The following is a 10,641-nucleotide window of genomic DNA, read 5'->3' on the forward strand; positions in this document are numbered from 1 at the left end:
GCCCTCCTTATAGCCGTGTGCATCCCAGAACACTCAATTGGATGTAAAGGAGCCTCCAGCGCAACGTAGCCCTGGTGGAGCAGGGAAGCGTCGATGATTACGCCAGAGAGAGCGACAAACAGAGAGAGGGTCCAGAGTCAGAGACCCGTTTACAATGGGACCCACTGCGACGCGGTGCTCGACCCTGCCTCACCAGTTCTTAGTCCAAAGAGCCTTTGATAGCATAAGACAGGAACCTCTGTTCATTGTTTGGCATCAAATGACAAAGAAACAGTAGATTGGACTGAAAGATAGGCGAAATACACTGAAAATGACACATGTGATTGGTAGCTTTGGTGGTAAAATTTACGCAAGTGGTGGGCAGCCCACAGAGAAAGGAAAATTTTCGTAGCGAGAGGCCGATGCGAAAAATTTACCAAGCCAGACAGGAACAATTACTCCCCCTCCTAGGGCGAAGAGGCCATAATTGAGGTTACAACTCACCTGTGAAGGATAGGAAATGTCTGATAAATTATCGTCATCTCTTGCAGACGTGTCTGATTTGGATATATCAGGGACAGCGAACATGTCATCTCCACAGAACTATGTTAACGGTGCCGGCTACTCAGCCACTGCGCAGTCATCGATTACGCACTCTCATGGGCATCACCACCATCCGTCAGCGCAGCGTCCAAAGAGAGTCACGGACTCTCCACTACAGACGAGACCTGCATCTCCGTACACGCTAAACCCTCCAATTGACTCTGACGGGTTATCATGGCCTAGTCTTGGAGCTCGCTCCCGTATCGAGGAGGATGAGACCCAGCTGGCTGCACGTGAGCAGAGAATCAGCGATGCCGTCAAGGTCATTCTCACAGAGCTAGGAGAAGATGTGACAAGAGAGGGCCTGCTGGAGACGCCTGAGAGATATGCCCGTGCAATGCTGTTCTTCACCAAGGGTTACGAGGATAACATCCGCGATGTCATCAAGAGAGCAGTGTTCGAGGAAGACCACGATGAGATGGTGATTGTTCGTGATATTGAGATCTTCTCCCTGTGTGAGCACCATCTGGTGCCCTTCTTCGGTAAGGTTCACATAGGCTACATCCCAAATAAGAAAGTGTTGGGATTATCCAAGCTGGCCAGATTGGCTGAGATGTACGCTAGAAGATTCCAAGTGCAGGAAAGATTGACGAAGCAGATCGCAATGGCCCTGAAAGAGATCCTGAAACCACAAGGTGTTGCGGTTGTCATAGAGGCAACTCACATGTGTATGGTTTCTCGTGGTGTTCAGAAATCGGGGTCATCAACGGTGACGAGCTGTATGCTTGGATGTTTCCGTGAAGCCCAGAAGACTAGGGAGGAGTTCTTGGGTCTCTTGGGTAAAAGATGAAAGACCGAGCGAACTCGCATAAGATAACGAAGGAAACGATTCAACCCACTCCTGATGTCTCTCCCTTTACCATTGAAACGAACTGAAACGAAACCACTATAAACCAACCTCTCAATGATACTTCAACAACGACAACTCTTCTATAAACTGTTCAACATCTTTACTCCCTTTATCTTTGTCTATTACATTTGTCACTTTTGTTTTGCATCTAAGTTACGACTTCAACTGGTTTGGCTGAAGCCTATGGGGGCACCTATTGCCCTTTTCTTATATATCACTTACGACTTACTCAAATGCGTGAAGAGGATTTCAACATCTATGTATATTAATCAAGAACTAATCTTACTTAAACATTGTATATTAGACCAATTTCATGGATGTGATAGTTAATGTACACTTTTATTTCTGTTCTTCATGCTCGGGTTGATACCACTCAGGCCTTGATCTTCTTGTGCTTGTTCTGCGTCTTTGGTGTTTTCCCACTAGCACCAATGGTGATGTTGACCTTTGGTGGTGTTGTGAATCCGAAACCTTTAGCAACTTTGACAAGATCTAACTTGTCAATTTGGTAAACTGTCTTCAGATGATGGGAGGCATAAGCCTGAAGATAAGATCTATAACCATCTTTGGCACTTTGGTGTAGCCAGTAGTTGGATGAAATCAACTTCTCCAATTGGGATTGGACATTGGCGATCTTATTCGTTGGGAATTCGTACTCGTTCAATGGAACCTTGGCAGCCTTCAAGTATCTCAAGAACCCTAGCTCATTTGGTGTCAAAAACATCAGCGACTTACCTTGTGCCTTTGTACCTCTTGCGGTACGACCGACACGATGAATATAGTCTCTTGGGTCATCAGGTGGATCGAATTGAATAATCCAATCAACAGATGGAATATCCAATCCACGGGCAGCAACATCTGTACAGATCAAGATACCCTGTTTGGCATTACAGAACTCGAAGAAAGTGTTGGTACGTTTCTGCTGTTTTTGTTTACCGTGAAGATCAAGCACTGGTAGGTCGATGTAGTTTAGAAGCTCAGCGTAGTACTTGACAGAGTTACATGATGATAAGAAAACAATGATTTTCTTCTTAGCGTTACGCTTCAAGAAGGAGAACAAGAGAAGGAAACGCTTATCAGAGTCACATACAACGTAACCTTGCTCCAATCTATCAGCTGTGGAAGCCTCATCTTTGTTCACAACATTGATAAAGAGTGGACCTGGTCTGAGGGAGATTCTAGCGAGATCTTCAACCTTAGTTGTCTGAGTGGCAGAGAACAACATACTTTGTCTGTTTTCACTTGGAAGGATTTTGATGATCTGTCTCATTTCCTCTTCGAAACCGATTTCCAAGATTCTATCAGCTTCATCGATCACCAGGGCTTTCAATCTGTTAAAGACAAAACCTTGGGTATTCTGCAAGTGATCCAACAATCTACCTGGGGTAGCAATCAACAAGTTAACACCCTTAACCAACTTCTCAGCCTCAGCACGTCTATTAGCACCACCAATAACAATACCCACAGTTTGAGTATGATGAGCCATCAACTCCCTCGCAACTTGGAAGATTTGGAGTGCCAATTCTCTTGTTGGAGACACCACAATGACACCAGTACCATTTCTTGGTTTGAATTTCAAAGAATGCAATAATTCAATAGCAGGAATCAAGAAGGCCAAAGTCTTACCAGAGCCTGTCTTTGCAGCACCCAAGACATCACGACCAGCAAGCAACGGAGGGATGGTTCTTGCCTGAACTGGAGTCATTTTTGTAAATCCCAGATCACTGATCGCCTTCAACGTACGTTCAGAGAGGTTATGGTCAACAAACTTATCACTAACAGGGTCAGACTCGTTGTACGCATTTGGTTGAGATGGCTCTTCGTCTTCGTCTTCTTCTTCTTCTTCTTCTTCTCCTTCTTCTTCTTCTCCATCATCTACTTCGTCATCTTCCTCTTCTTGTTGCTTTTCACGCTTGAGAGCTTTCTTACCCTTGTAATTCACATCCAACAAGTCAGCAATATCGTCAAACTGTTCATCTAACTCATCAACAAGTTTGTCAGTATCATCCTCTTCTTGCTCAGATTCCTCATGGACTCTCTTCTTGCCCTTCTTCAACTCAGAATGGGAGGACTTGTGTGAGCCCTTAGGCTTGGATCCTTTCTTGTGTAAAGTCTTTGCCATTTGTCCTAATAGTGGAAGACCGATAACAGAGATTTGGTATTCGTTCTAAAGTCTCTTTAAGAAGAGAGAACGAAAAGTTTTGAATGCGATGCCCTCTGTAGAAATTTTTTTTTGGCAGCGAAAATATCCATATTAGGAAAGAATAGAAGCAACGAAATTTTGTGTCGTGAAGTTTCGTTGCAGATTCCTATTGCAGACTTGTTTTCGCAAATCAGCATCCTTTATAGTCATTTCATACGACACTGTAGGAGTTTCATTAACACCGTCTTCGAATCCATACAATTGGACGTGTAGATGTGGTTTATTATCGCAGCTTATCTGTTTATTATGTTGCCACTGATTTCAATACTGAAGCACTGTAGTGAGAGATTTGCTTTAGCGGAGGCACTCTTGAACACTGAAGGCGAAGATTTATGGAAAGAGTCTGTACGTGGGTTCAACATGGCAACACTATTTCCTCATGTGAGCCTTTAAAGACACAAGAAGGCTAGAGGTTATTCACGCCATTGCCTTTCATTATAAAAAAATCTTCAAATAATGATGCCTTCACCACATGTGGCTGAGATATTGGTCTAAACACGAGTCACTTAGAATCCATCAGTGACTCTCAAGGTTATGGGAAGTCCTCACAGGATTCAATTGAGTAGGCACATTAGAGCTCTGTCCTGTTTCTCATACCAGGGAGATAGTTTGTGATGGGCGAGAGAGAGAGGACAGACTTCTGTCCTTTAATGATCTCATCTGGCTTTTAAGTTGATTTGTAAACTTTTACTGATACTATTGCTGCGCTTGTCCGTACCACCACTCAAAACCAATGTTTAGATCTGTTCGCTCTTGAAGAAACCAAAATGACAACGTTCTATTCTAATGGAAAATTCCTACTAGATTGGCTAAAATTGTTTTCAGAATCTCATATTGATCCGGGTTCTCCCACCAGACGTTTAAGAGCTCAGTAACATGGCGTACGATTACAACAGAACGCCCATTCATTTAAGATCGACTACTCACTGGTTAACTCTCCAACTTATCTTTGATAACAGTAGCTAATTGACACAGGACTTTGTAATATGTTCTATTATTATTTCGTCGTTGAGATATAACCGAATTTATGCGTTTTTTTGATCATACCTTACAAATCTATGGTTTATTAGATCTCAGGAATTGTTGATGTTTGCTTGCTCATGATTTGTAGATCTCTTAGTTAAAGTATTTGCCACAGTCTGGTACACCTTGGAGAAATTTGAAGGCCAGTTTGCTATTTTTATTAGTATCATTCTAATGGGAAACATGATACCTGAGTTCTATGGTTTTAATAACAAGTCACAAAGGAGCAATTACACCTCAAAACTAATTACATACGAGTACACGCCACGGATACAATTATTCAGCTATAAAAAGCGTTTATCGATGGGGATCATCCTCGTTGATATGCTAAGTGGAATGTGCCATACAATTTTCCGATCGGACTTAACCCCGGAAAAATTTCTGGAACATTCCGCTGCGGGCGGAGTTAAAGTTCTGGAAAATTCCATCAACTCTGCGCCAACCTTTCTAGCAAATTCTATGAAACCGATGACAAATGGCAAATACAACTATAAAACGCAGTGATGATCACGGAGAAGCTTGAAATGTCTCTTTGTTGAGATCATCACTATTCGCTACCAACTGTCAATCAGTATTACAAACACAATAACAATGCTTTCATTTGCCGCTGCACCAAGTTTCTTCTTTGAAGACAACTTGCTTACCCCACAGAGAACAAGAAGAGTTGCAACACCATCGAGACGTAACAATATCTACTGCTCTCATCCATGTTCTCACTCCGCTGATCCATTTGACTGTGTTTTCCGAATGCGGGATGCCTACGTTGCCCCACCAAGAGTTGAGGTCTTCAGTCGTGCATTGCAGACTGGTAATTCTTATCAAATCCAAGTGATGAAGAAGAATGACCCTTCAAACTCGTTTGACGATTATCAGATCCAATATAGATTCACCAATGCAGGTAATACCTTGATAAGTATTGGATCTAGAAGTGACTCATTTGACAAGACTTTCTCCTTCAAGACTGCTACCATTGATTTGGATGATGCAGAATGGAGAATCATCGATAACGTTTTACTTGTGAACATTCCAAAGAAGAAGCTCCAAACAGTTGTGCAGGTCAGAACTATAAGTCCAAAGAATTGTAATGTTTCCAAGACTCAGAACAAGAAGAGATCTGAACATCACAAGAAAAAGGTTATATCTGTGCCAATCACTCGTGGATTATACACAACTGAAACTTCTGATGTTTTCGAACGTGCCAAATCAGTTTTGCAGGATGAGCCAGTTCCTGAGAGAACACAAGCTGCGCCATCCAAAACTGTTTCTCAAACAGACTTGGAAGATGAAGAGCCTGTTACTTCCGAAGCAGAGTCTGCATCTGAGACAGAATCAACTGTCTCCGACACTGAATCAGAAGTTACAAAGTCAGAGCCAGTCCTCAAACAGCTTCCAAAACTCAAGAGAAAAGTTTCACTTGAGGAAGTTGAAGATGAGTCTTTCCAATGAATGTGACTACAGTACCAGTTTGAATGTACATTAGCAAGTCATGAAAATAACCCAATTTTAATGAACAATGATTTCTCATAATCAGCTAGTTGTAGGAACATCTAATCTCACACAATAATACAAGTATTCCATGTATGGTTCATGGAAAATGTCTGATCAACGATGGCAACGCTATCCAGTCTCTAATTTAAAAAAAAATTCCGGTACGGGGAATCGAACCCCGGGCTGGTCGGTGAGAGCGACCGATGTTAGCCACTACACCATGCCGGATTTTGTTGAAAACCGAAGATATACAGCCTAATCAGAGGTGGGCTTCGAAAAGGGAACCTTAACGGATCTTGAAGCTCACCAGTGATAAAATTACTACAATAAAACAGATGCATTGCCTATATACAGATCAAAACTCTCTATATGATCTTACATCAACCTTTGTTGAGCTTAGCACTCATTACCCGGAGCCTTCAGTTCGTATATTACAAAGTATGGTCGGAGCACTACCGTTGTGGCTTGCACTAGTGGTTCATGCAATCTTTGGTCATTATATGCTATTCTGTTTTAATCCTAAGTGATAGAAGAAGAGGAATTGCACATCTCCAGTGAGACGTCAGCTTTCGTGTGTAACTTGGTAAAGTCTGAACGCACAGATTCGTACGTAGTGTCCACAGTAAGTCTCGGCAAGAGGTCAGACGGAGGACTATTCAGGTCAATCAAGCCGGGACTCATGTACATTACACATAGTTACCAATATTTGAGCAAATTACAAGAGCAAAATTTACCCCATTTGGTTTATTCCCTTGCGATCTTCACAATGGAAAGTGCCACATCCTTTGTCTTGGAAAATATGTTTTAAAGCTGTAGAAGGACCTCCTCTTCATTACGCTACCTCAATTCCAACTCCATAGCTATAATGGTTAGTGTTACTTTACCTGACTTGGATTACGCTTATAACGCACTTGAGCCCTATATCTCTGGACAGATCAACGAGATACACCACAAAAAACACCATCAGACCTATGTCAATGGATATAACGCTGCCATTGCCAGTTTGACTGATGCTGAGGCTGCTGGTGACGTGCTGAAGGTCATTGAGTTACAACAAGCCATTAAATTCCACGGGGGTGGCTATAGAAACCACAACATCTTTTGGAAAAGTTTGGCACCTGTGTCTCAAGGTGGTGGTAAGTTCCCTACTGGGCCATTAGCAGATGCAGTTGAGAAGGAGTACGGAACGTTTGACCAATTAATCAGCCTGACAAACTCCAAACTAGCCAGTATCCAAGGCTCTGGATGGGCGTGGATTGTCAAGAACAAGGACAATGGCTCAATTGAAGTTGTAACTACTGCCAACCAGGATACTGTGGGTCCAGAGCTCATACCATTGATTGCAATTGATGCCTGGGAACACGCCTACTACTTACAATACCAAAACGTCAAGGCTGATTATTTCAAGGCCATCTGGCACGTGATTAACTGGGCTGAGGCTGAAAAGAGATACACTGCTTGAAACCTTCAAACGTATTATCGTGTCAAATCGTGCAAATCAATCCTCTGATTAGGTGGTCTTTAGTTTTATACAGTAATTAACGCTCCTTAACTATACGTTTCCTCTGTAGAGCTCATCTCATCTCATCGTATTTAAAAAACGTTTTCGCGATAGAGTTCACTATAATTTTTTACCCTGCTCATCGCTTCGAGAGAAGTTTTCTATGGACATAACTTGAGACGAATATACGCCATTGATTGCATAGAAAAAAGGCTTAATAATGGCTCCAATAAGAGGGAAGAAGAGATCTAATGGCACATCTATCGAAGTCGCCAATGTCTTAGGTGCTGGCACTTCCAAGCTGAAGAAGAAGATACGTGATATTGAAAGATTCATTACAAAGAAGAGAGATTCTCTTCCAGCTGATGTTCTGTTGGAGAATGAAAGGGCTCTCGAGACGCTCAAAGTGGAGTTGAAGAATGCCGAGAACGTACAGAGGGTCAAAAAACTGTCTAAGAAGTATCACATGATCAGATTCTTTGAAAAGAAGAAGGCCTTGAGAAGATACAAGAAGACTAAGAAGGAATACGACGAGTTGGTGAGTAGCGATGCTGAAAAGAAAGAGATCAAAAAATCGAGAAAGAAGTTGACACACGCAGAGACAGATCTCTTGTACGTGGTCAACTTCCCAAGAGATGTTAAATACGTTGCTCTGTTTCCTAATGAAGATGGTGATGAAGGGGAGCTTGACGATAACAAGAAGAGAGGTGCTCAGCAGACGAGCGAAATCAGAAACGCATTGAAGAAGGAGATTGAGCAAATGAATAAGACGAATACACTACCAATTTCATTAGAAGAGGTGGTGGAGGGCTCTGTTGTTGATAAAACTCCATTGGCCTCAAACTTCGAAACTACAAGAGTACAGGAACTGACAAAGGAAGAACAAGAGGAAGAGGAGGATGAACTTTTTGAGTAAGATACCTAAATAAACAGGTGTATGTCTATATTACTGTGATTAGCTTTAGACTCTGATATTCTGTAGAAATAGGACTTCACGGCTTGTTTTTCTTTCGAAGCAGAGTTTGTCACGAACTTCTTCTGCGATGACGAACTGTTTGATGCTCCAATCACCTTTACCGAAAACTTCTGGGACTTTATCAGCAATAGTTGGGAAAAGCGCCTTATATATAGGTATGTTATCTTGGATGTCCTTTCTGGTAACAGTAACAGTCTTTGAAACTTCTTGATAAGTGTCAAGAATAAAATCTGGGAAAAGGTTCTTCTCATTATACGCCTTTTTGTTACCACATCTGATGAGCCATAGGATAATGACTCTGTCCAAATCGTCAGTCTTGCTCAACTGCTCATATGATGTGATCCCAAAGATCAGGAGCAATGCGTTTGCAAATGCTTTGTCAGTTTTGAAGATAGTTTTGAACGATAACGGCTTGTACTCTTTCAACATTTGCTTCTCCAGAGAAGTACATTTCTCGTAACATAATTGGAAAAATTGCTTATGAGCGTTTCTGTAGATCTTTGTATTCTTAACAACCCTTGAATCAATAGAACCATCAACTTTAACAGGCTTCAACCCATCAAGTTTCTGTTGTAGGATACTAGAGAGATACTTCAAACCTTCAAGCTTATTTCTCAAAGTTATCACACTTTCAGATGAATTCTTCAGGAGGAAACAGAACAAAACAACAAGGGACTCCGGCAATGGGTTCTGCTTAGTTATTTCGAACGAGACTTCATGTCCTTGAATGTCAACCCCAAATTTTATTGCATTTTCAACCTCATCTTCTGGAATTCGCAATGAGATATTAGCCTTATCATCAGGATTATCCTCAAGGACAAAACCGTAGTTTAACAATAACTCCTCGTGGGTCTTTGGTCCGTAACTGTTGAAGACCTCGGATCCTTGCTCCAACACCTGCTTTGTCTTGAAGATGTACTGGTTATTCTCAAATTCCCATTTCACTTCAGCCTTTTGATTGTTATGGTTAAGAAGATCAAAGACAGGCAACAAGAATGCCTCATTGAGATCCTGTGCCTTCGAGGAATTCAGAATAAAAGGAAAAGCACGGGAGTTGAAGATGGCACACGACCATAGATAAGCAGGAAATGACATCCAACTTGTAGGATTGTTGAAATAAGCCGCAAAATGTTTTGGCTTTGAAGTCTTCAAAGTTGAATAAAATTCAATCTCTTCGGAATAAGTCGAAGGTCTTAACTTGGTGTCGAGTTTTTGAACCACAGAATACCATTCCTCTAAATGGTTCATAATGGCCTTATCCACGGCAACATCAGCGTCAGTTCCTTTGAGCAGCTCTCTCTCAACTCCCCAAAAATATGGGCTTCTAGTTTCTTCAGAGGTTGGAAGAATGTCGAGATATGGTTTGAAGAAGCTCTTTAGATCCCGACCATTAACAGAAGTCTCTTCATCATGGAAACGAAGCTTTGCGAGAAGGAGTTGCGTGAGGGAATTTCTGTTTCCTTTCAATTGAATTCCAAGCGCATCAGAAGCCAAAACAGGCGTGATGGCAAGCACTTGTGGGACAGTGAAGAGCTCATCACCTTCAGGCGATGAGGTAGCAAAGCAGGAAATACCATCTGCTGTATCTCTGAATTCAAGTGAAGGAGAGATCTTGGCACCGTTGTCAGAAACCCATTTCAATAAAGAGACCAGTCTATCAGACATTGTCTTTTCAATAGATGATTATGCTGATTGAATCGAATAGTGAGACATAAATGATTTCGTTGATACGTTAGAGTGCAATCAAGCTTTTTTTCAATAATAGAAGTGTGCGCCAACCAAAGGTATGCAACTACTGCAACAACCGCAGCTTCCGAACAACAATTGCCTCTCGGTGGCCAAGTTGGTTTAAGGCGTCAGACTGTAATGTTAGAAAGTCATCTGAACATCGGGCGTTCGAATCGCCCCCGAGAGATTTTTTTTTAAACTTCTTGTTCAGCTCACGTGAGCATGGCTTCCTCTAGCTGTGATCGAAGCTCTGGCTGATAATGATAGGACGGGTTGTGATACTAGAAGCT

General features: G+C 41.9%; 7 protein-coding genes and 2 non-coding genes across 9 annotated transcripts; 6 read left to right on the forward strand and 3 right to left on the reverse strand.

The window, feature by feature from the left end:
• Positions 1 to 499: 499 nt before the first annotated feature.
• FOL2 (GTP cyclohydrolase I) lies at positions 500 to 1,372 on the forward strand (the record flags this gene model as incomplete). Its single annotated transcript, XM_020216780.1, has 2 exons — positions 500 to 593; positions 663 to 1,372. 2 exons carry the CDS (start codon positions 500 to 502, stop codon positions 1,370 to 1,372), a joined length of 804 nt encoding a protein of 267 aa, XP_020073419.1.
• Positions 1,373 to 1,665: 293 nt separating this feature from the next.
• Positions 1,666 to 3,576, reverse strand: HAS1 (ATP-dependent RNA helicase HAS1). The gene has a single exon (XM_020214141.1). It carries the CDS (start codon positions 3,552 to 3,554, stop codon positions 1,806 to 1,808), a length of 1,749 nt encoding a protein of 582 aa, XP_020073420.1. The 5' UTR covers positions 3,555 to 3,576; the 3' UTR covers positions 1,666 to 1,805.
• A 240-nt stretch (positions 3,577 to 3,816) lies between these two features.
• Positions 3,817 to 4,389, forward strand: CYBJADRAFT_165674 (uncharacterized protein). The gene has a single exon (XM_020214142.1). It carries the CDS (start codon positions 3,849 to 3,851, stop codon positions 4,026 to 4,028), a length of 180 nt encoding a protein of 59 aa, XP_020073421.1. The 5' UTR covers positions 3,817 to 3,848; the 3' UTR covers positions 4,029 to 4,389.
• Positions 4,390 to 5,102: 713 nt separating this feature from the next.
• CYBJADRAFT_165675 (uncharacterized protein) lies at positions 5,103 to 6,170 on the forward strand. The gene has a single exon (XM_020214143.1). The coding sequence runs from the start codon at positions 5,250 to 5,252 to the stop codon at positions 6,102 to 6,104; it is 855 nt and encodes a 284-aa protein (XP_020073422.1). The 5' UTR covers positions 5,103 to 5,249; the 3' UTR covers positions 6,105 to 6,170.
• A 132-nt stretch (positions 6,171 to 6,302) lies between these two features.
• Positions 6,303 to 6,374, reverse strand: CYBJADRAFT_t13. The gene has a single exon. It is a non-coding gene; the product is annotated as a tRNA-Glu (tRNA).
• Positions 6,375 to 6,954: 580 nt separating this feature from the next.
• Positions 6,955 to 7,608, forward strand: CYBJADRAFT_122077 (superoxide dismutase; the record flags this gene model as incomplete). Its single annotated transcript, XM_020212396.1, has 1 exon — positions 6,955 to 7,608. A coding segment is annotated over one exon (654 nt), but the record flags the coding sequence as incomplete, so codon positions are not given.
• Positions 7,609 to 7,815: 207 nt separating this feature from the next.
• EFG1 (Efg1p) lies at positions 7,816 to 8,612 on the forward strand. Its single transcript, XM_020214144.1, has one exon. It carries the CDS (start codon positions 7,868 to 7,870, stop codon positions 8,561 to 8,563), a length of 696 nt encoding a protein of 231 aa, XP_020073424.1. The 5' UTR covers positions 7,816 to 7,867; the 3' UTR covers positions 8,564 to 8,612.
• EFM1 (protein-lysine N-methyltransferase) lies at positions 8,533 to 10,312 on the reverse strand. The gene has a single exon (XM_020214145.1). It carries the CDS (start codon positions 10,286 to 10,288, stop codon positions 8,609 to 8,611), a length of 1,680 nt encoding a protein of 559 aa, XP_020073425.1. The 5' UTR covers positions 10,289 to 10,312; the 3' UTR covers positions 8,533 to 8,608.
• A 139-nt stretch (positions 10,313 to 10,451) lies between these two features.
• Positions 10,452 to 10,538, forward strand: CYBJADRAFT_t7. The gene has a single exon. It is a non-coding gene; the product is annotated as a tRNA-Tyr (tRNA).
• The last annotated feature ends 103 nt before the right edge of the window (positions 10,539 to 10,641 follow it).

Source organism: Cyberlindnera jadinii (genome assembly GCF_001661405.1).
Source record: "Cyberlindnera jadinii NRRL Y-1542 unplaced genomic scaffold CYBJAscaffold_1, whole genome shotgun sequence".
NCBI lineage: Eukaryota > Fungi > Ascomycota > Saccharomycetes > Phaffomycetales > Wickerhamomycetaceae > Williopsis > Williopsis jadinii.